Source organism: Leuciscus leuciscus (assembly GCF_965113295.1).
Source record: "Leuciscus leuciscus genome assembly, chromosome: 4".
Taxonomy (NCBI): domain Eukaryota; kingdom Metazoa; phylum Chordata; class Actinopteri; order Cypriniformes; family Leuciscidae; genus Leuciscus; species Leuciscus leuciscus.
The window spans coordinates 42,919,280-42,944,128 of NC_138728.1; the positions used below are offsets into that span (position 1 = coordinate 42,919,280).

Here is a 24,849-nt window from a genome sequence, read left to right on the forward strand (position 1 = left end):
CAATGCAGTGGTCTGCGTTGCGCTGATCTTATTCACACTATCGAGTGTAGGTGCAGCATTCTAACATTGAGTCATAATGAGCTGTTTGTGAAGAAATTATCCGCTTCCAAATTATGTCATTTTAATCACAAAATTTAAACATTAAAAAACAACTTGCTCTTTATGGTGTGCGAGTGATAGAGCGCGGCAGCAACAAACCATCAGCTTGCAGCGTAACAACATTGAATGCTCGGCCGAACAGCTGATCATAGCTGTACAGGGCGCCTTATTATTTCCCATCTCCATAAATATATCTAGTAGTAAAGCTAATGCAAGGGCTAGAAATCTATTAATCTTTTGCTGATACTTCCTTAGCTGTGTCTGAAACCGCTCACTCGTTCACTAATCCCTACATAATGAATGGCAGTTGAGTGCACTACATCAGCAAAGAATTCGGACGCTGACATAATTATCACGCGCCAGAGAGCTCAGACAATTTGTCATAAACATTACCTACCCATCTTTAATATTTCCTTTTTTTGGCTGTATGAATTGTATGTAACAATTGTATGTATGTATTTTTCACGTTTATTGCGTTATTTGATTAAAAAAAAAGATAATAAAAACACTTGCTTGTCATATTTATTTACTTTTTACATTTATATGTGAAAATAAAAGAGAACAAAACACTACACAACACATTTGATTTTTCAAATATAGATATAACGGTATAAATAAATAACCAGGCGTCTGGTCTTATAAATGATTGTTTTCTAACTCGCGTGCACCGTTGCCATGGTGACATTTTTGTTTATTTTTCATTCGCGCTCTATCGCCTTATTGAGTTGGATTGTGGGAAATAGTGTCTCAGCAAGTGTACATCGTATGTACACTCGAATTCAGAGAGGATTGTGGGTAAAAGTAGTGAAGAATGTAGGGAATGATGTCGTTCACTCAGAATTCGGACACCACTACAAAATGGCCGACACCCTAAATAGTGCACTATATAGTGGATAGGGAGCGATTTCAGACACAGCTCTTGTCATCATGGAGAGCGCAGTTCACGGTTGCATAGCAACGACAGACGCCACAGGAGAACAAGCGCTTGTGGAAAGGAGACAGCAGCGCGCTCGCGCTTTCCACTTGTTTTATGGTTTTTACACATCTAATGTGCGTTCCATTCGACAGGGTCCATACGCAATGTTCACTGCTCCCCTACCCCCTGAGCACGGTATATCAGTTGAAGTGGACTTCACTGACAATACCCGCTCATTTGAAACGCCCAGCAAATGTCATCAAAGAAAGTCAACGACGGAGTCGCGCAGATTAACATATAACATAAATATATATAGGACTACATTCATATTTTATTTTTTATATATTTACAATTATATTGCACTATTTTACAACTACCTAAAATAAAATCACTTTACCTCACAAACTAGCTAAGCTGGCTGCATTCACTGAGGTAAATTATAATCATCAAAAATAGTATATGTAATATTCACAACAATAACCGTTAAAAATACGGTCATTTGTATAACAATGGCGAAATGAATACTTACACACATACGTAAACTCCTCCATCGTTAGTTATGACCGTTCTGACTGGTGATGACGTGATGCGCGAAATGACAGTTGGGTGTGTGATCATCGCTCTCCACTTCCTGTGAAGTGATGTATCGATGTTCCCTTATTCCCTATGCCGTGTGCAGTGTCCTTCGAACTAAACATGTTCGCTCCCTTCGGATTAGAATCTAACTTAAGATGGTGGAAAACCCTGTGAAGTCCACTTCGCAGTCCACTTATGGTCAAATGGAACGCACCTGTTGATTGTTTGAGCATGTGACTGCGCGTTTCTCCTTGTTTTCTTTTGTTATGCGCAGCATATTTCCCGTGCGCACAAACACAGCCACAGACAATTAATTGTTTGTTCGGTTAGCGAAGAAGAGCATGATGTATCTTGTATAAAGGTTTTTTTTTGTTTTGTTATTAACTGCTTTGAGAACTGGAAATGCACAATTCATGCATACAATTCTGTATATATTAATACACAGATGATGATTAAATTAGACCAATGCAAAACACGAAATTCATGCCTGCATTTATTAAGACAAACCTAGTAAAAACGAATGCAGTATATACACTGACTTGGCAGCTCTGTGAAATGTAATACAACAGTGCCACCTACTGTCTAAATGCATTAACATTAAAAGTGTGAGGTGAAACTCTTGCATAGACATAGGTAAATGGGTTTGTCTATTAGCCTGAAATAAAAAAAAATAAAAAAAAATTCAGATCTTGTGCTTCCTCACATTGGAGTCCCAGGTTCATGTATAAAGTTTGGTTTCGATACGTGACAGAGTTCCTGAGATATGGACGACTTCCTGTTTGGCGACTACGCCGCTGATTTCGTTTGGCTGTGACGGGCAAACGCTTCCGAAAATCAAAAATCCTTCTAGTAACTTTTGTGAGGCTTGGTCCAAGGATCATGTACGTCCAGTTTCGTGAAGTTCGGACCAAATTTGTGACCTGTGAAACTTTAGTTTAGCTTTCTGTTCAATCCAATATTGCGGACAAACGACATGGACTCATGATGTCATCTTCGCGAGCAACTTACACCGGTACTGACCGGACGTTTTAAAGTTGGAACGGTGTCTCTGTCTCAAAGGGCCTAGGCGCAGGAGCTGACCAAATAGCTGGGGGGGGGGGGATTGCCAAATGATGTAAAATTTTGGATTTTTTTTTTTTTTTTTTTATCTTGTACATCCTCACATTGGAGTCTTGAGTTAATGTACAAAGTTTGGTTTTTGATACATGACAGAGTTCCTGAAATATGAACTACTTCCTGTTTTGGCGACTACGCCGCTGATTTCGTTTGGCTGTGACGGGCAAACGCTTCCGAAAATCAAAAATCCTTCTAGTAACTTTTGTGAGGCTTGGTCCAAGGATCATGCACGTCCAATTTCGTGAAGTTCGGACTAAATTTGTGACCTGTGAAAATTTAGTTTCGCTTTCTGTTCAATCCAGTGTGGCGGACAAACGACATGGACTCGTGATGTCATCTTCGCGAGCAACTTAAACCGGTACTGACCGTACGTTTTAAAGTTGGAACGGTGTCTCTGTCTCAAAGGGCCTAGGCGCAGGAGCTGGCCAAAATTTTTCTCCCGGGAATAATAATAATAATAATAATAAGAAAACTTAAGAAGAACTATAAGTGTGCTGCTTTCAGCAAGCACACTTATTAATAATAATAATAATAATAAGAAGAAGAAAACTTAAGAAGAACTATAAGTGTGCTGCTTTCAGCAAGCACACTTAATAAGAAGAAAACTTAAGAAGAACAGTAAGTGTGCTGCTTTCAGCAAGCACACTTAATAATTAACATCTGGCTTGACACTGCTAATAGCTTAGCATTTCATTTAGTTTATGTTGTCTTTGAAAGCTGCTCTAATTTGCACCAAGGATTTAAACAAAAATGTATCTATATTCTGTTTGATTTTTTTGTTTAAAAAAAAAACAATTATTCTGATAATTTGTTGTTAGTTCCTAGCTAATTCATTTCATATTGACAATATTATCTTTTGAAACTTGAAAACCTTCACTTTTTGTTTAGTTTGTAATATGTGTAACTTTTTTTTGAGTTATCTGAAAAAGTTGTGCTGTGAGGCAATAAATGAAGGGAAATGAAATTACAAGTGTCGACCACACTTTGTCGCTCCTTCTCAACAATCTCTCAGCACTCAGAATAAAGCTTTGAAAGTTGTCATGTTCCTTCAGTACGTCTGTCATGTTTAATCTATGACAGGAAAGAAATATTTCAATCCAAACATGCTGCTGATGATTTCACATCTCACTTATGAGCAACGGAACATTTAAATTTGACAAATATATTGATTTGATTTGATTTATATTGTGATATATATCGATATGGCCAGAAATGAAAAAATATATTGTGAAATGAAAAAATCCTATATCGCCCAGCTCTAATCTATCAGCTCCTTTGATCCATTTGATTTGTCTTATAGGTTTTATGTTGGATGCCCTTCCTGACACTACCCTCTGCATTTACCCGGGCTTGGGACCGGCACAAATAGGACACTGGCTTGTGCCCTGTTGAGGCTGCATTTATCTTTTTTTTTTACTTTTTTTTTATCTGTCTGTTTGTCTTCCTGTCTGTCTGTCTTGTCTTGTCTGTCTGTCTGTCCTTTCGTTTTTTATTTCAATCTTTTTTGGGTTTTTTTTGTTTTCATTTCTTTAGCTCTGTACACAGCATGGCTTATATCAGTCATTATAGCATCAGTCGTCTACTTTTCTGTGCAAAAGTCCTAACAAATGCGTCCATATCTAGACCTGTTGTTATGGCCTTCTCGTGAGCCAGAATTGAGGCTGCATTTATCTTTTTTTTTTTTTTTTTTTTTAATCTGTCTGTCTTCCTGTCTGTCTGTCCTTTCGTTTTTTATTTCAATCTTTTTTATTTCTTTTTTGGGGTTTTTTTTGTTTTCATTTCTTTAGCTCTGTACACTTATATCAGTCATTATAGCATCAGTCGTCTGCTTTTCTGTGCAAAAGTCCTAACAAATGCTTCCATATCTAGACCTGTTGTTATGGCCCTCTCGTGTGCCAGAATAACTAAATTTCTTTTTCTCTCATGTAGCATAGTGCGGCGGAAGGGGGTAAGAACACGAGACAAAGTGGAGAAAGAGCTCTCGCATGATGCAGATGATATTCCAATCACAAGTGAGGTCACATACATGCGATGGAGCTGAGGAAAGGCATTCTTATACCCGTGTAGATATGTGCAAATGGTGGAGAGGTCTACAAACTCTACGTTCTCATCATCATTAGTCATTTTGAATTCTTTTTCCAACATTATTTTTGCGACAAGAATCTCATTGGAAAGTTTGTCACTGTCACTTTTTGCCATTTTTTGCAGAGGACTTAACATGGCAACATCCAGAAAAGAGGGAGATTGTGGTTGAAGGCAATTAACTGCTTTCATGAGATCCAGATTGCTTTTGGAGAATCTTGTCTCCATCTCTACAATGGCGATGTCCAAAATGTTGAGAAGAGCTCTCTTCAGAGCCTGGCTAGGAGTCATGGAGTCTTCTGCATGGCCTACAGTGGACGTAACAACGCTACCTACGAGCAGTGAGCTCATTGTTCTTTTTCTTTTAGCAGCTGGTGCAGGCATGCTGGTTAATGTCTCACTCTCCTCATCTCTCATCTGCTTCAGAGCCTGCAGAGATGCACTGACTACTTCTGAAGCACAGCACAGGTCAACAGAATGAGCCTGCAGCATAGCATTTGCAGACTTCAAGGAACCCAGAACTTTAAGGAGGAATTTTCCTATTTCAAAGAAATGATGCCTCCTTAACATCATCAACAGCCCTGATGCCTCTGTACAGATATCAACAGCAGCGGCTCTGTCCTCTGTAACCTCTGACAGGATACTCAGAATAGCATCCTGATTCTCCACAAGACACTTGGTCACATCATGGTGGCTTGTCCACCTGATCTCCAACAGTCGTTTAAGGGAGGGAACATTATAGTTCTGTGACACATAATGATGGTGAAAAAAGAGTGCAGTGATCCTGATAGATCAAAAAAGATTTTTGCACACAGCTCTCCTTGCATTGCATGGACCACGGCCAAGTGCAGCTGGTGGTTATAGCAGTGGAAATAAGGAATATCCTTCCCTACCTTCTTTTGCAATAACCCCACCCCTGACCCCACTCATGACAGAAGCTCCATCATAGCACTGACTGATAATTTCAGCTGCACTATAGCCTGAGTCAGAAGGATGCTCAAGAATTTGTGTGGTAATAAATTCAGCATTTAACTGACTGAGGTCAAGCAGGCCAATCAGGTGTTCCTCTGGAATGCCTTTACAGACAAATCTAACCATGATTGACAGATTCTCCACATTACATCTGTCCCTCGTTCCGTCACTTTTGATGCAAAACCCAGCATAATCTGCTTTGTCATAATTACCTTTTAACTGATTTAATAACATTTTGGCCAGTGTTTCAATAATTTCATTTTGTATGTTGTGAGAGGTGTATTTTGCATTTGGTGGGATGTGTTTGTTAATTTCATTAAATTTGGGGTCCTTTGCCAGTGTGTAGTCAACCATTTTTAAGAACAGTCCTGCAGAGAAATCATCATCATTTGAACTTTCCACACTGCCACGAAGTGGAAGTTCATTTACTGCTAGGAACTGAACTACTTCTCCAATTGTTTTAATATAATATTTTTTTCCATTTGTGTGGGCCCTATTAAATTACAAATGGTCTCCCCTGTGGCCTCTCTTTGGGACATTTCAGACCAGGCTTTTGCATTTTTTATGTGGCATTGACTTGATGCGTGCTTTGAGAGTCCCTTGTCCTTTTCCAATGCAGTTTTCCAATTAGTAAATCCTTGTTTTGTGAAAACCAAATCCCTATCATTGTTCCCCCCAAATTTCTGACACGGGAAACAAAAGCACGCATCAAGCTTTGCTGAATATTCGAGCCATGGTCTCCCACAATACCAACCTGGGCAGAATGAGCGGGAGCTCTTGCCAAAATTACGTTTGGGGAAAACCAGAGCTATGGGTTGTGACGGTGCTTCAGTGTTTAAGCCTATGTTGTATTCATCCGCAACAGCCACGGATGGGCTGGGAACGACGGGGGCTGCGGGTCTTGTGCAACTAGAACTAGGTGTACTGGTACTGGACTGGGCACGGGGGTTAGAAATTGTAGCGAGTCGAGGAGCAGTATCACCCGACGAGCCGGGTGATTCGGTCTCTGCTGCAGCTAATGCCCTAGCAGCCTCGTTGCTGCTGCCAGTGCTAGCTTTAGCAACCAGAAATCGGCGCATACTCGACTCGACTGGAAATTTGAGTCCAAAAACAATGTAATAAAACAACATATAATAGTATCTAATATAATATAATATAGTATATAATATATCTATATTAAGAATACCCTGGTAATTAATATGACACCAGTGAAAATGAGTTGTAGCCTTTAAAAAGGCTTTTTATAAAGAAAATTCAAGTCCAAAAAACAATGTAATAAAACCAAATATAATATATATAATATAATATAGTATATAATATAATATAGTATACAATATAATATAATATAATATAGTATATATAATATAATATATGTATTAAGAATACCCTGGTAATTAGTATGACACCAGTGAAAATGAGTTGTAGCCTTTAAAAAGGATTTTTATAAAGAAAATTCGAGTCTAAAAAAATTTAATAAAACAAAATATAATATATTATAAGGTGCAGTGTGGAGAAAAAATCTCTGGTAGCCGAGGCACTCCTTAGTTAAAATGTCTTCATTAAAGAAATGACATGTCCTAAACAGACAACTTTAAAATGCCCACGCGTAGCGGCATGGGGCCTTCTTCAGGGCATAATGAAGCAGATAGAAAACAGGTCTTATAATGACAGAGACACACAAGTAGAAGCTAACACACAGGTGCTAACAATCAATGTTGAAGATCTGCAGGTAATTGCTAGGACACGCCTCTCACATGGCTCTCAGCACCAAAGCTACAAGTCACAATAATTAACAAAAACACAGGCACCAAATAGCATGCATATATATTCATGCATATATTGCTAAGGCACACCTCTCACATGGTTCTCAGCACTAAAGCTGTTGGTCACAATAATAAACAAAAAACAAGCAACAGATAGCATGCATAGTATACACTCATGCACATATTGCTAGAACACGCCCCTCACATGATTCTCAGCATTAAAACTGTTAGTCACAATGTAAGCAGGAAACACAAGCAACAGATAGCATACATATATTCATGTATACACATTCATGCATACATATACAATACACAAAAAAAAAAAAAAAAAAAAAAAGGTAAGTAGGCACAAAAAAGAACAATGTTACAAAATCACAAAAAAGGTCTATAATCTATCTCCTCATTTAATCCTGGATAGTCCATCGCTTTAAAGCTCCATATCCAAAAGGTTTCACGTTGCAATAACTGTTTTAAAATGTCACCTCCACGTATTGATTTTTTTATAATTTCAATGCCCTGAATTCTCAAAGATGATGGGTCACTATGGTGTATTTCTTTATAGTGTTTGGCCATAGGGTAATCATCGTTGTTGACTCGGATTGCGTATTTGTGTTCATAAAACCGCTCTTTTAGTTTTCTTTTAGTTCTGCCCACATAGAAACACCCACATGGGCATTGTAGCCGGTAGACCACATATTCAGAGTTACAGTTAATAAAACCATTAGTCTTAAATTCTCTCTGTGTTCTCAAATCACAAAAAGTTTTACTTTGGATGACACCCTCACAATGACTGCAAGATCCACATCTATAGGTCCCCCACAACCCTTTTTCTAGCCATGTTTTTTGTTTAGGACCTGGAAGATAACTTCTTACAAGTTTGTCCCTTATGGATGGTGCCTTCTTGAACACTGTCATAGGCGGCTCTGGAAAAACATCTTTCAGAATAGGATCACTTTGAATTAACCCCCAGTTGGACTTAATTATTTGTTTCATTTCAGAGGCACTACTACTATATTGGGTAACAAAGACAGGTCTAGAATTGGTTTTGACCATGTCTTTTCTCCTCTTTTTCTTCTTTAGTAGGTCAGAGCGTGTTGTGGAACGTGCTTTTATTATTGCTTTTTCTATTATCATTGGTGAGTAGCCCCTAGCCCTGAACCTTAATGACATATCTTGAGCCTGCATTTCGAAATCAGAATCATTGTTACAAATGCGTCTAAGACGCTGAAATTGTCCAAAAGGAATGTTATCTTTCAGGCTCCTTGGATGGAAGCTGTCAGCCCTCAATAAAGTGTTTCTATCTGTGCTTTTCCTATATATTGTTGTGTATAAGAGATTATTGTCATCTATGGAGATAGTCAAGTCCAAAAAATTTATAGATGTTTTTGAATGTTCAATTGAAAGTTTTATATTTGGGTTAGTTGTATTGATGTACTCATGAAACTGCAAAAGTTCTTCCTCATTTCCAGACCAAACAAAAAGGATATCATCAATAAAGCGTCCCCAAAATACCATCTTGTCACAGAATTTGTTATTGGATCGATTATATATGTATTGCTCTTCCCAGTGACCTAAAATTAAATTAGCATAATTAGGAGCAAAACATGCACCCATCGCTGTGCCCTTGAGCTGTCTAAAGAAATTGTCTTGGAAGAGGAACACATTATTGTTTAAAATCCATTCTGTGAGAGAAAGTAAAAAATGGTTAGGTGGTGACGTCTCCGACCTATGTATCAAATAGTATTGTAAGGCTAATAGGCCTTCCTGATGATTAATATTGGTATATAGGGAGGCTACATCTAGAGTCACCAAATAACAATCTTTAACATTTGTGATATTCATAAGTTTACATAGCACATCAGTAGTGTCTTCAATGAAAGAAGGGAGATTCCGCACTAGAGGTTTTATAAAAAAGTCCACAAATTGGGAGCAGGGCTCAGTCAAAGATCCATTGCCTGAGATAATGGGTCTACCCTCAGGTTGTTCTAAATTCTTATGGATCTTAGGCAACATGTAGAAACATGGCATTTGGGGATTCTCATTCATTAGAAAAACAAATTCATTGTCTGAGATCCATTTTTGGTCTCTACCATAGGATAAAATGTCCCTCAATTCGTTTTTCATTTTTACAATTGGATTTCTTTGCAATTGCTCATAATACATATTATTTCCTAATTGTCTTTGAGCTTCAACAATATATGAACATTTATCCATTACAAATGAAGGTTTCTATAGAACCTAAAAAGGTCCACCTTAGTTTTAAATGCATTAGCTTCACTTGTAGGGGAAAAAGTCAATCCTTTTGATAGCACATTCACAGAGTCTTGTGTTAATATATTTTTTGAGATGTTAATTACCGTGCATTCTTCTTTTGGTTCCTATAATACTATACTATAATATATTATAGTATATAATATAATATAGTATATATAATATAGTATATAATATATATAATAGTATATAATATAATATATGTATATTAAGAATACCCTGTAATATATGACACCAGTGATAATGAGTTGTAGCCTTTAAAAAGGCTTTTAGATTAAATAAATTTAGATTCCAAAAATCTGAATCCAACTGAATAACGGAAAGACATATACAGCGAAACTAGCAAGGTGACAGAAATGACAGTTTGTGCCACTTGACAGTGTCTTATATACCTACAGATGACAGTTGCATGCATTTCAAAAGATTACATTGTGTGGTGATTGGACGAATCAAAAACAAAGATTTGTGATTGGTTGGAGGCAACCATGTGCTCTAAAAAGGGGCGTGGGGAAAAGTTTTTTTTTTTTACTCCACAGCGTTTTCTTATAACGGTTTTCTATGGGAGAAAAATGCATAACGTGTAATTAAACGCGTTGCGTTCAATTTCTGGGCTCATCTGAGTTTTTATACATACTATGGTATATACATATGATGTGTGCAGAGTTTGGTAATTTAATATTAATGTCTTAGTACAGTAAGCCACGTTAAGCGTTTTCTTATAATGGTTTTCTATGGGAGAAAATGCATAACGTGTAATTAAACGCGTTGCGTTCAATTTCTGGGCTCATCTGAGTTTTTATACATAGTATGGTTTATTAATATGATGTGTGCAGAGTTTGGTAATTTAATATCACTGTCTTAGTACAGTAAGCCACGTTAAGCCTTTTCTTATAACGGTTTTCTATGGGAGGAAAACGCTTAAAGTCCCTGTAAAGACAATTCTAAAAAAAAAAATTCTAAAAACATTATAAATGTTATAATGTATTACTAAAACATATTACAAAGACTGTGAACTGTGAAGTACTGAATTGTCGAGTTAGACCGTTAAACAGTTTTTCACCATTGCTGTGTTCCGGATTTTTTTGGCGGGGCTAAAACGGGGGCTCGATGACGCACTGAAGCCCCTGAGCTCCTGGACACGCCCCTACTTGATGACGCACTAGAGCCTCTGACGCTGCCCCTCCCCTAACAATATAGCACATTCATTCACATCAGTTTGCCGATCGCGAGTTACTATCAGTACTATTAGTTACTACAGCCTACAGTTTGCTAGCTAGCTATGCCTTCGTCACGGAAATGAGTACTACCTGGATGCGATCACGTACAAAACAGATCGGTGTCCTTATTTAAATTTACGAAAAACGATCACATCAAGAAGAGGTGGATTCATTTTGTGAAGAGCCACCTTGATGGACAGCTGAGGATCACCGCCAAAACCCGCCTCTGTAGTGATCATTTTACACGGGATAGTTTTATAAACTTTCGTCGGAGACAACTGGGATTCAGATAATCCGCTGTTACTGGTGAATGGGGCCGAACCGATTATCTCCCACCTCGGCCTTCATCCTCCCGTCGCGCGGATAACTGATGCCATCGTCGGCAGTGCGAGCCCACCAATGAGTGTAAGTTGCCTTGTGTGCTTATGTTATAATTATAGTAGGTAACGTTAGTCCAGGCTCGAACATGGCTTTGTAAAACCTAGGAGCATCCATTCCGTCTGTAGCGGTGACAGTTGAGTGTGGCGACGGCAGCTTTCCCGCGAGTGGGCGTGGTTTCAGCGCAGCCAGCGGACACGCCCCCAGCATTTGAGAGCAGAGACTACTGCTCATTTTATCAAGATTTTGATAGCTTATTTTATGTACTTGCCGGCTTTTTTTATCATTCAAATTTGGCTGGGTGGCTATTAACACATGTTTCTGTGGTGTGACAAACTCAGAACACATACTTAATTTTGACTTTACAGGGACTTTAACGTGTAATTAAACGCGTTGCGTTCATATTCTGGGCTCATCTGATTTTTTATACATACTATGGTTTATAAATATGATGTGTACTGATTTTGGTAATTTAATATCACTGTCTTAGTACAGTAAGCCACATTAAGCCTTTTCTTATAATGGTTTTCTATGGGAGGAAAAACGCTTAACGTGTTACTAAACGCGTTGCGTTCATATTCTGGGCTCATCTGATTTTTTATACATAGTATGGTTTATAAATATGATGTGTTCTGATTTTGGTCTTTTAATATCACTGTCTTAGTACAGTAAGCCACGTTAAAGGGTTAGTTCACCCAAAAATGAAAAATATGTCATTAATGACTCACCCTCATGTCATTCCAAACCCGTAAGACCTCCGTTTCTCTTCTGAAGACATCTTAAGATATTTTAGATTTATTCCGAGAGCTTTCTGTTCCTCCATTGTAAGTCAATGGACGTGTCACTGTTCACGTCCATAAAGGTAATAAAGACATCATCAAAGTAGTCCATGTGACATCAGTGGGTTATTTAGAATGTTTTGAAGCATCGAAAATACATTTTGGTCCAAAATTAACAAAAACTACGACTTTATTCAACATTGTATTCTCTTCCATTCTGTTTTCCATCCGCGTTCACGAGTCCACATTGACGCTGCTGACGTAAGACGCTGCTGACGTGTTATCTGGTGCGTCAATGTTGACCATCACTTACGGGTTTGGAGTGACATGAGGGTGAGTCATTAATGACATAATTTTCATTTTTGGGTGAACTAACCCTTTAAGCGTTTTTCACGTTAAGCGTTTTAGAATGTCCCCTCACTCTGACCATTTTTCTTGAAATATTTTTTAAATTTGGGATCTTTGCATGCCATCACGTTTGGGGGGGGGGGCAGTCACGGCATTTGGGGGGGCATTGCCCCTCCTTGCCCATGCCTATATCCGGCCCTGGAACTAAACCCATTTTATTCTTTTTTTTCAATTGAATTTACCATTCACAGTTAGCAGCGCCTCACTGTGATGTTTCCAAGCACATTTTTGCGCGTGTGAAGAGGATGATTTTGTCGATATTGGAACACGAGTGAAGTACAAAGCCTATAATAAAGAAAAGTTTAGCATCCAAATACATTGCAAATGTTGAAACATTTTGATTCTAATGAGAGAGTTACATGAGCCCAACACTGCTTACTATCGTTTTCATTTTTACATTAAATTTAAAGGGTTTGTTGTGGAATATTTTGAGTGTATCATAAAATCAGAATAAGGTAATAAGGTTTCTGTCTTTTATATATATTAGTATATATATAGTAAGAATAGTAACTTTCTCAAATGTTTACAAAACAAGCGGGAACCCAGTGTGCCTGTATCTTTCTCTATTGCTGTTCTATTACAAGATAGAAAGTCTAAGGCCTTCAATAGCCGTACAGCAAACCCAACTAATCTGGTGCCTATTACACGTCAAACTAATATTGCTGTGGGGAAAAGTAAGTCTGTTAAGTTAGCTCTTTTAAACATTCGCTCACTTAAAAATAAATCACTTCTAGTCAACGACTTAATAACCACAAACAACCTGGATTTTATGCTTCTAAATGAAACCTGGTTAGAAGACAGCTTCAGTGCAACAATCCTCAATGAAACATCCCCTCCTAACTTTACTTTTATGAGTGTCTGCAGAGCTGTAAAGAGAGGTGGGGGTCTAGCTGCGCTTTTTAAAGATATCTATCAATGTAAGCAAATATCATTTGGGAATTACTTGTCTTTCGAATATCTGGGTATTGTGTTAAAAGGTGCTCCACGCATTTTACTTTTCATTATTTACCTATTTACTTTTCTCCAAAATACTCTCCAGCCTTTGCTGAGGACTTTACAGAACTGTTATCAACAATTACCTCAGAGTTTGACTGTTTTGCCATTGCTGGAGATTTTAACATCCATATAGATAATGCAGAAAACAATATGGCAAAAGAAATCAAAACTGTTTTAAAAACTTTTGATCTGACTCAGCATGTACATGGACCCACACACAATCGTGGACACACTTTAGATTTACTTATCAGTAAGGGTCTAAACATTTCTTCGATTGTTATTAAGGATGTAGCACTGTCTGATCATTTCTGTATTTTCTTTGATATATTGATCTCTCCTGCCACTGAAGCTAGATCTGTGTCTGTCAAGAAGAGATGCTTAAATGAGAACACTAGTGTCCTATTTATGAAGGCTATATCTTTGACACCAAGCATATCTGCAGACTCTGTTGATTTTCTCCTTGATTCTTTTAACTCAAAAGTTAAAGGTGTAATTGATGATATTGCTCCTGTGAAAGTCAGGAAGAAGAGTGGCAGACAAAAAGCACCTTGGAGAAACTCAACAGCAGTGCAAAATATGAAAAGACAAAGCAGAAAAGCAGAGCGCATGTGGCGGAAGACAAAACTTGTAGTCCATTATAACATCTACAAAGACAGCCTTCATGCTTTCAATATGGAACTAGGCAAAGCTAGACAGACTTTCTTCTCAAATATTATAAACAGCAATTTAAACAACACACGCACTCTTTTTGCTACTGTAGAGAGACTGACAAACCCCCCAAGCCAGATTCCCAGTGAAATGCTCTCAGACAGCAAGTGCCGTGAGTTTGCTTCTTTCTTCTCTGAGAAAATCAATAATATCAGAAAGGTGATCAGCACATCCTTGACTTGCGCTGGGGTCAGACAGATCAAACCACCTGAGAAGGTAGTTACTATGTCTGATTTCAAAGAAATTGATGGCAAAATTTTGGAAGAAACCGTACAGCACCTTAAAACATCAACCTGCGCTCTTGACACACTTCCCACATCTTTTTTCAAAAGTGTGTTAAACAGTTTAGAAGCAGATCTTCTAGAAGTGGTAAATGCTTCACTTCTCTCTGGGAGTTTTCCAAACTCCCTGAAAACTGCAGTTGTCAAGCCCCTCCTGAAAAAGAACAATCTGGATAAGACCATATTAAGCAACTATAGGCCGATCTCAAATCTTCCTATCATAGGCAAGATCATTGAAAAAGTTGTCTTCAATCAGCTGAACAAATTCTTATGCTCGAATGGATACTTTGACAATTTTCAGTCTGGTTTCCGACCGCACCACAGCACAGAGACAGCGCTCATAAAGATAATAAACGATATTCGCTTAAATACTGACTCAGGCAAATTATCAGTGCTGGTACTACTCGACCTCAGTGCTGCATTTGACACTGTCGATCACAACATACTTCTGGACAGGCTGGAAAACTGGGTGGGGCTTTCTGGGATAGTCCTAAAATGGTTCAGGTCATACTTAGATGGGAGAGGTTATTATGTGAGTATAGGAGACCATAAGTCTGAGTGGACATCCATGACATGCGGAGTCCCTCAAGGCTCAATTCTTGCGCCACTCCTGTTCAACCTGTATATCAGTGATCATCAACTGGCGGCCCGCGGGCCGAATCTGGCCCGCCGAACCGTTCAATCCGGCCCGCGACTGGATTCGAAAATTGAAAAAAAAAAAGAAAAAAAAAAGAGGAGAATATATCATGTGGTCCACACTATTAAAGCAACTGAAAATAGCAACAACGACTGAGACTCTTAACTATCAGTAATCCCCACCAATTATGACTCTATTTAGGCTTTATTCCGAAATGAGGACAAACTCGCTCCACTTTTTTTTTTTTTTTACATTTATTGTTTCACACAGTTCTTGTTATTTTCCACACATAACTTTTCCTTATGCCCCCTACTTAACGTTTGGTTTTTATTTCAAAGTCTCAACAAACTTCAAACCAGACTTCTCTGTACAAAAAAAGGAGAGAAAACCAACTGGCTGGCATAACTTAAAATAGCATGGTAAATAAATACTAACCTGGTATCCGAACAAAAACAGGATACAAATAATGTTTGCACATCAAATAAAACGTTAAGTGGGCTATAGCGATTTCAAATCACAAGGCTGAAATAGGTTACTCACACTGCTCAATGGCTAAAATTACATTTCCCCTCTGACACCAACTTTTTTACATCAGGCTTGGCCGCTGTCAGACTTATGCGCAAAGAGTCATCCAAGGACTGGTGTGACAGCCGGTTCCTCTCATGTGTTTTTATGTTGTTCATTTTGGAGAACGCAGCCTCACAGGTGTACGTCGAACCGAACATGGTGAGCACATACATAGCCAGCGTCTTCAATGTACCATACTCCTCGGGACAGGACAACCAAAATGCGCCCAGGTTTTCAGCACCATGGAGAGCAGCCTTCAGGTCCCCTGCGGCCTGGATTTCAGCCAGCTCGCTCTGAATGGCCGCTTCGTCCAAAGACATCATTTTCACTGCGTTTGTGGAGAATTCTCCACTTGGGTTGATGCTGAAAGGATCACGCACAAATCCAATGACATCCCTGGGAATTAAAAAGTCATCGAACCTGGAGGAGAAGTTGTCTTTTAATTGTGTGATGAATTTCTTCATCCTGTCTGTTACGTGGCTTTGTCCCACCTTCTTCAGTGTGCTGAAATGCAACAGCCTCCCCGACAACAAATCTGCGTTAAAAAGGTCAAGTTTGTTCCCAAACGCATCGAGTTTTTCCACCAGATCCACCACTGATTTCTCTTTTCCTTGCAGCTGGAGATTAAGTGCATTCAAATGCGAGAAAATGTCTGTCAAAAATGCAACGTTGGACATATATTCGCTGTCCTGCATGGTGCGGAGATGGTCAGCTGCCGCTTTTGCTTTGCTTTGTTTCAAAAACTCCACTACCTGGGCACTGAGTTCAACGAAGCGCTCCAGTGCTTTGCCCTTACTGAGCCAGCGCACGTCATTGTGGAGTAACAGGTCATCATGAGAAGCCTCGGATTCGAGCACAAATTTGCGGAACAGGCGATGCTGTGTGCTTGAGGTTCCTCTGATGTGGTTGATAATTTTCATTGTTTTCTCCATCACCTCTTTGAGCTCCCCACTTAGCTTTGCGCACAGCACACTTTGATGGATAATGCAGTGAAGCGCGTTAGTTTTAGGAGCGACAGTCTTTATTCTGCTCACCAGACCCTTGTTTTTGCCAATCATAGCAGGTGCTCCATCTGTCACTATCAGGTTGATTTTATCAAAGGACAATCCATGACTTTTAAAAAAATCCTCCAGTTTTCCGAAGATGATGTCAGCAGTGGTGTTGTCCTCCAGCGGAAGCAATGCCAGCAGCTCCTCTCGGAAATCTTTGCCATCAAAGAATCTGACAAAAACGCACAACTGTGAGATATCCGTATTGTCCGTGGACTCATCAATGGCCAACGAAATGTATTTGGCTTCCTTGATCCCTTCAATGACAACTTGCTGGACATGCTCTGCCAAGACGTGTACACGACGCGCGGCAGTTGAAGCAGAGAGAGGTATTTGTTTGACAGCTGCAATAATTCTGTCCATGGATTTGTCGGGGGCAAGTTCCTCCAGAACTGTGACCATGCACTCCTTGAAAACCTCACTTTCTGTGAAAGGTCGATTATGTTTGCAAAGCACCCAGGCAGCCTGCATTGATGCACACGTTGCTCTCTCTTGATCAGTTAAAGCTCGAGTAATAATGCCACTTGCACGGGAGTACGCAGATTTCAATGTGGCAATTTTTCTCTTTCGGGCCTCTGACTGCTCAGGATATGAATCCTTGAAATTTGTGTGTTTAGTGTTGTGGTGACGGCGCAGATTATATTATTTTGCAACAGCAACAGTTTCGTTGCAAATGAGGCACACAGGTAACGCATTTCTGAAGGTTGGCATGATAAATGCGTACTTTTCAGTCCATTCGTCATTAAAGGATCTGTTTTCCGCGTCAACTTTTCGTTTCATGGCCTTTGAGAGTGCCATTTTAGCCTACCTGTGTTAAGAGTCCTTTTCCTTCCACTAACTGAAACTGTATTAGCGCTGAAGCCAGGGACGACAGCCCTATATCGATACTTTGTTTTATCTGTTTGTTTTTCAAGTGCTCTATAAATAAAGTTTACTTGAATTGAGACAAAGTATCTCTATCACTCCTGGTGGTTGACTGTGGTACAAGTGATAGGAGCCTGACTCATAAAGGCTAAAAATGCCTTCAGTTTTGTAATGAAATGAAAAAATATAAACAAATAATAAACATTAAGTGATAATTTTATGCCAAAATTATATTTTTATTTCAATTTTTTGGGGGTCCGGCCCCCAAGGTGAGTGTCCAGTAAAATTCTGGCCCTCCGACAAATGTAGTTGGTGACCCCTGCTGTATATGCTCCCAATGAGCCAAATAATGAGAAAGAACCAAATTACTTACCACAGCTATGCAGACGACACACAGCTCTACTTAGCCCTATCGCCCAACGATTATAGCCCCATTGACTCCCTGTGCCAATGCATTGATGAAGTCAACAGTTGGATGTGTCAAAACTTTCTTCAGTTAAACAAAGACAAAACTGAAGTCATTGCGTTTGGAAACAAAGATGAAGTTCTCAAGGTGAACGCATACCTCCACTCTAGGGGTCAAACAACCAAAAATCAAGTCAGGAATCTTGGTGTGACACTAGAGTCAGAGCTTAGTTTCAGTAGTCATGTCAAAGCAATAACTAAATCAGCATACTATCATCTGAAAAATATTGCAAGAATTAGATGCTTTGTTTCCAGACAAGACCTAGAGAAACTTGTGCATGCTTTCATCACCAGCAGGGTGGATTATTGTAATGGACTCCTCACTGGCCTTCCCAAAAAGACCATAAGACAGTTGCAGCTCATACAGAACGCTGCCGCCAGGATTCTGAGCAGAACCAGAAAATATGAACATATCACACCAGTCCTCAGGTCTTTACACTGGCTCCCAGTTAAATTTAGGATTGATTTTAAAGTATTATTACTGGTATATAAATCATTCAATGGCCTAGGACCTCAATACATTGCAGATATGCTCACTGAATATAAACCCAACAGATCACTCAGATCATTAGGATCATATCAGCTTGAAATACCAAGGGTTCACTCTAAGCATGGCGAGTCCGCTTTTAGCTATTATGCCAGCCGCAGCTGGAACCAGCTTCCAGAGGAGATCAGATGTGCTCCTACTGTAGTCACATTCAAATCCAGACTCAAAACACATCTGTTTAGCTATGCATTTACTGAATGAGCACTGTGCCGCTGTTCGTCCGACTGTTTGTACTGTATTTTATTTTTTATTTTTCTAAACTGTTTTAATTATTCTTATTTCTTTTTATTATTTTAATTTCTTCTATGTAAAGCACTTTGAATTGCCATTGTGTATGAAATGTGCTATATAAATAAACTTGCCTTGCCTTGCCTTGCATATATATATATATATATATATATATACAGGGCTTGACATTAACTTTTTTCCTCACTAGCCAATGTGGCTAGTGGTTTTCCAAAGTTACTAGCCACACAGCATTTTTACTAGCCACATTTTTGTTGTTGTGAAATTACCTGATAAAAGTGGACTATGGCGTGCTAAAATTTACTTGAACTAGATTTACAACCCTTTTAAATGTAAAACCATTGTTACATCCACCCAAATCAAGACTACATAAATATATAACAATACAGGTCATTATCATTAGCTCTGATAAGGTTGTGTGTAAAGCTCCTTTTTTTAAAATAAAACCATGTATTATGTATTATATGTTGCCACATTGCTCCACCGGCATACGACATAACTCCAGCAGGGCAGCTAGCTGTCTCTTCGATTCTTTGTTGTTGGTCACTAGCGACAATACTCATTAGGGCTGTCAAAATTGCTCAAAAATGACCTTCGAATATTCCCTCTAAAAAAAACCACATAGAACTATTCGAACATCTGGTTGCACATTTTGATAACAGGACAAATTAATACAAAGAGACATAACTACTTGTATAGGTAGTTTATTTAAGTTTAAACATATTTGACAACGTATTACCTACACGAAAACAAGTAAATCAACTAATGGCCAAGACCGCAGACCTCACTCACTCTCGCTCGCTCACTCGCAGGCACTCTTTCTCTCTCTCGCCCTCCCTCAAGCTGCGTTCACACCAAACGCGAATAGAGCGTCTGGCGCGAGTGTAAAGACGCGTTTACGCGTGTCTGGAGGTCTTGCGGCATGAATGAGGCGTCACGCGCTCTGTGCAGTTTAAATGAACAACAACAATAAGCAAATGTTGAGTGCTGATCAAGAGTTTTGTGCAAGCAATTTAAGGTCGCGACTCTTATATAGCAGGCTTCATTCAGTGATTGAAACAAATATTATTAACATTAATTGAAGTTTTACAGTATATAGAACCGACATTGAACGCTCCGAGCGAGCTGTGCTGTGGTAAACATGGAACTTTTCCTTGACATGAAACGGTAAATAATCAAACCAGTGGAAGCCTGCAGTGCATGAAACTGCTGTATCTAACCTACCTTATTCATGCAGTATCTATTCAGTCAGTACAGTAGCCTACACTTCAGAAATGTTTCTGTTTAACGTTAAATAAAATTATCCCTCAGGCAGCGCGCCCACTCGCAAAGCAGACAGCCGCGCCTCTGCTACCGCGGGTGTTTTTCCACATTCGAATATAAATTTTCACCGTCGAAATTCTGTTTTTTAAAACTATTCGAATATATATTCGAATTTAGAATATTCGTTGACGTTGACAGCCCTATGGGATTTGTAGTGTCGTAGTGTCACACTTATTTCAGATGCCTTTTGAAAAGACTACAATTATTCAACCCGCCAAAGTGGCTAGTTGGAGTGACTGCGTTACCCGCCACGAGCAAAATCCACCCGCATTTGGCGGGTTGGCGGGTGTTAATGTCAAGCCCTGTATATATATACAGTAGGGATGTCCCGATCCGATCTCGTGATCGGAAATCGGGCCCGATCACGTGTTTTCAGACTCGATCGGAATCGGACGTTACCTCCCGATCAGGACTCGGATATATATGTATATATATATTCTCATTATTTTTTAACACATATATAGTTATGCGGTGGCACAGAGTTACGCCGTTTTCACACTGCACGTGTTAGCAGAGCATAAGCAGCGCAGGAGCAGTGTGTATGGTGAGCAGGAGCAGGACACGCGCGTTTTGCTTTCACACTGGCAGCGTTTGTCACACGCGGCTGAACCGCGGGTTGTGTAGGCTACAGACAGAGTACTCTATGATGGATAAGTTGGCATTGCTTTATTTCGTTTTCAAATACATTTAAGAGAAAAGACTTGTCAAGAAGCTTATTTTATTAATAATTTCATTTATATAACTTTTGGTTCATCTTTGTTTTTATTGTTATGGCAACAAGTTTGTTTTTGGACATTTGTTTTCTTTTTAAATTGCTGTTGGTCATTTGATTGGCTGTTTAAACCACAATAGATATCATCAATGCACTTTTTGGATAAAACTGCGGTGTATTTTGGCCATGATCAATGTATTGTCACTTTAATTCAGCAAAAGCGGCGCAGCAAAAATAGACTCGGCGCCGAAACGATCGCGGCACTTCTGCTCTGCTACGCACTGCCGCGCCACCTCTGCGCGTGGTGTGAATGCTCTAAAGCCTGGTTTAATCTGTTAACATGGGCGGCGAAAAAAATACGCACTGCACGCTCTGCTAACAGTGTAGTGTGAAACCGGCTTAGGAGTGCAGTTCCTAAAAGCACATTACTGGCTTTGCAAACACTGTAGCACTTTTATTTTTTATTTGTTTACATGCCTGCCGGGTATTTTAAGTTGAGGTGCTATTTGTTTATATATTAGACTTTTTTATATTTACTGTTGCACTAAAGTCCAAAAGTGAAGAATTTATTTATTACTTGATTGTTCAAGCTACCTCACAGAAGTGCTCTGTTTGTTAAAATAAGGTGAATTAAATAAAAAATAAGGAACATCCTGGATCTGTTTTTTCGCTCTTCTTTATTCTTTTTTTTATGTATTAAGTATCGGATCGGGACTCGGTATCGGCAGATACTCAAAATCAAATGACTCGGACTCGGACTCGAGGGCAAAAAAACCTGATCGGGACATCCCTAATATACAGTATATATAAAATATATTATATTATAAAATATATTATAATATATATATATATATATATATATATATATATATATAAATATAAATATAAATATAAATATTGCTGCGAGCAGCAATGAAGGGCCAAAGCCGGCGGCACCGCCACCCCGGTGCCACCGGCTTGGGCCCGTAATCGCTGCTCGCAGCTATATTTTATTTTATTTTATTTTATTTTATTTTATTTTATTTTATTTTATTTATTTTATTTTATTTTATTTTATTTTATTTTATTTTATTTCCTGGACTTCACATTCAACTTTGGTCTCCATACGAACCATTTTTTTTTTGATGGTGTTGAGTGGAAACCAGACAATTGTGTATTCATGTACATTGTAAAAAAAAATTCACTCAAAATTTTTTTTGAGTCTTTGCAATAAAATTGCCGGCTGTTGACTTGAATTTAATTTGGCCCAAATTTTATACTTTAAAATCCTCCTAGAGCCTAACCTCTATTGGGTAAATTACACTTAACACTTATTCTGTTGTCCCCGTTACAAAAATAATATATTCTCACTCTGCAACATGAAACCACAGAAGTAATTTCAAACACGATTGACATTGTGATTTTGAAGCAAAACATGATATTAAACTCATAAATTGTAGTGTTTGACGGTATGCTAGCTTTTCCTGTTGCCAAGAGCGATTGGCTGAAGCACAGGGCTCTACCACAGTAGTTTGAAAAATGTCTGTCAAATGTCAGCTTGCCCTGTTGCTCCGTCGGCACCTTTGTCGAAGTACTTTGTACTTTTGGTGAAAAATAAATGTAGTGAAGTTGAATACTTTATTTTTATTCAACTCAAGTAAAAGTAAAAGTACCACAATTTAATTATACTCAAGAAAGTAGAAAAAATCCACTCAAGTACTGTAACGAAAGTATTTGTAATTAGTTACTTTCCACCTCTGAATAGCCCAATCCTAAGGAAATTAGGCCCACCCTTCTGGAAATTGCCACCACAAAATCAGTAATTTTAATCGCAAAAAAATCACACACACACACACACACACACACACACACACACACACACACACACACACACACACACACACACACACACAATCCAGGTGGGACTGATAAACATGATCTCATGAGTGCTTTAAAGCAAATATTATTGAGGAAATATTCATAAAAAATGAAGAAAAGAAAATGCGACTATCTCTTTATTATTTATTATTAGTTATTTATTTATGTAGGATGAAGAGATGCAGATCAAGGATTAATAACATGATACACTTAAAAAGGTATTATTTTACATTCTAGATTTACTATTTAACAAATACTTGTGAGTCACGTGATTTATTCAAAGGTACATGTATAGACAGCTCAGAACTTATGATTATAGTGTCTCATACTGACTTTTATACAGATATCTATTGCAAATTTCAAACGCACATTATTCCTCTTTAACACAGGTTCATGTTACTGACTCTTCATGATTTTCATCTTAAATCATACGCTGAAGGTTCGGAATTATTGGAACCATATTCTGCAAAGTTCCTGTTATATTAAGGGAAACAGTAGGAAACCACTGAAAGTGTTGTAGTTATACTGGTCATCATATAACCTGCTGCCAGACCAAAGTCTCACATAGACAACATCTCCAACCTCCAGGATCAACACAACTCCATTAGAGGAGTTTAACCGATCCCTAGCCTGATATTCATGTGCCATAACCATACGCTCTCCATTCTTAAAAATGGATGCAGTTGCTGCAGTTCCTCCATGACCATATACAGAGATTCTGAACATGTACGCTCCTTTCAGTGGGGCTGTGAAAACACCTAAATCAAATAACAAGAGATACAGAATCAGCTGTTTCCTGTATGATTGCTTAATTACCAAGTACACTGTGTAATAGTTTAGAAAGATGGCTGATCATTAAATTCTCTAATACACATTACACAACTGCAGAGAGGTCTGAATGGAGCAGAAGGGTTTTCATTACTATAAACTGAGTTTTATGACTCATTTCATTGATCATTACCTGTAATTAGGTTGTAGGCGTTCCCTATGTTTGTGATGACGTTCCTGTAGGTTAGTGTGTTTTCAGAGGTAAAAGGACCAATATATCCACTGTCAGATTTCATCAATGAAGCTGAAAAAGCTATTTCTCTGCCTGTTATTTTAAAAAAAACATAAGCAATATTGTGATATATATTACTATATTACACTGAGAATGTATACACTGAATTTAACATTCACTCTCTATTCACTCTCATAACCTCTATTTTCCTTTCTCAACTCCTCCACTTGACTCAGAGTAAGATTCGAAATTCCTGTGAAGGAATATAGATTCTGTTAAATGACATTCACACTGCTTATTGTAATATATACACAACTTACACATTATACACTAAATTTTACACTAACATTTACACTATGCATTGTATTGCATTTGTGTTTTACTTTGAGGATCATTGATAAAAGAGAGAATGTTTTGGTGAGGTACCATCATTTTTCTTGTTCATCTCTTCCAGGATAAACGTCTGTTGTTCCCTCAGTCTCGTCTCTAAAGCTCTGATGTTTGTTTTCTGCTCTGTAACGGTGGCGGTCAGTTCTCTCAGTGCTGCATGGATGTCAGTGAAGAACTGATGGTAGTTTTGTTGGCTGTCAGTTGAAGCTTCATCTCTCAAAGTGTCTGTTTGAGGTGGATTCTGTCTTCCGTCCTCAGATCTGAGCTGTTGACTGATCTCATTCTCATTGAGTCCTCCATCTACCTGATGCTGTACGACACACACAAAGGTTTCCAACAGCAGCAGTAAACATACTAAACCCTTCATTCTTCACTGATGTTTGTTTCCAGCTCTTGCTCTGTCATTCTCACTCCCTCTCGTGTTGCTTTTATAGTGTCCTGATTTACTGTCTTATGTAAATTATTTATATTGCTTCAGATAAATAAGTAGTTCAAGGTAATGGTTAATCATAATCAAAGGGATGTTCCGGGTTCAGTAGATGTTTATCTCTATTTACAACACTGTTGATCTCAACAGAAAATCTCAACTAAAAACTTTTTCAAAGTTATAGGTATACACGCATACATAAA

At 38.5% G+C, this 24,849-nt stretch overlaps 1 protein-coding gene across 2 annotated transcripts in view; it reads right to left on the reverse strand.

Moving 5' to 3' along the window:
* The window catches only part of LOC309496107 (uncharacterized protein), a 246,674-nt gene extending 222,042 nt beyond the window's left edge, over positions 1-24,632 (reverse strand). Inside the window, exons 1-4 of one of the 2 annotated variants that reach the window (XM_082166099.1) lie at positions 24,256-24,632; positions 24,029-24,082; positions 23,791-23,922; positions 22,989-23,587 (exon numbers count right to left, since the gene is read on the reverse strand). In XM_082166099.1, coding sequence (XP_082022225.1) covers positions 23,307-23,587; positions 23,791-23,922; positions 24,029-24,082; positions 24,256-24,586 — 798 coding nt within the window. In that variant the 5' untranslated portion in view covers positions 24,587-24,632 and the 3' untranslated portion in view covers positions 22,989-23,306. Of the gene's footprint in view, positions 1-22,988; positions 23,588-23,790; positions 23,923-24,028; positions 24,083-24,255 lie in introns of those variants that run through there. The other variant, XM_082166100.1, reaches the window with a different exon arrangement.
* Positions 24,633-24,849: the final 217 nt, after the last annotated feature.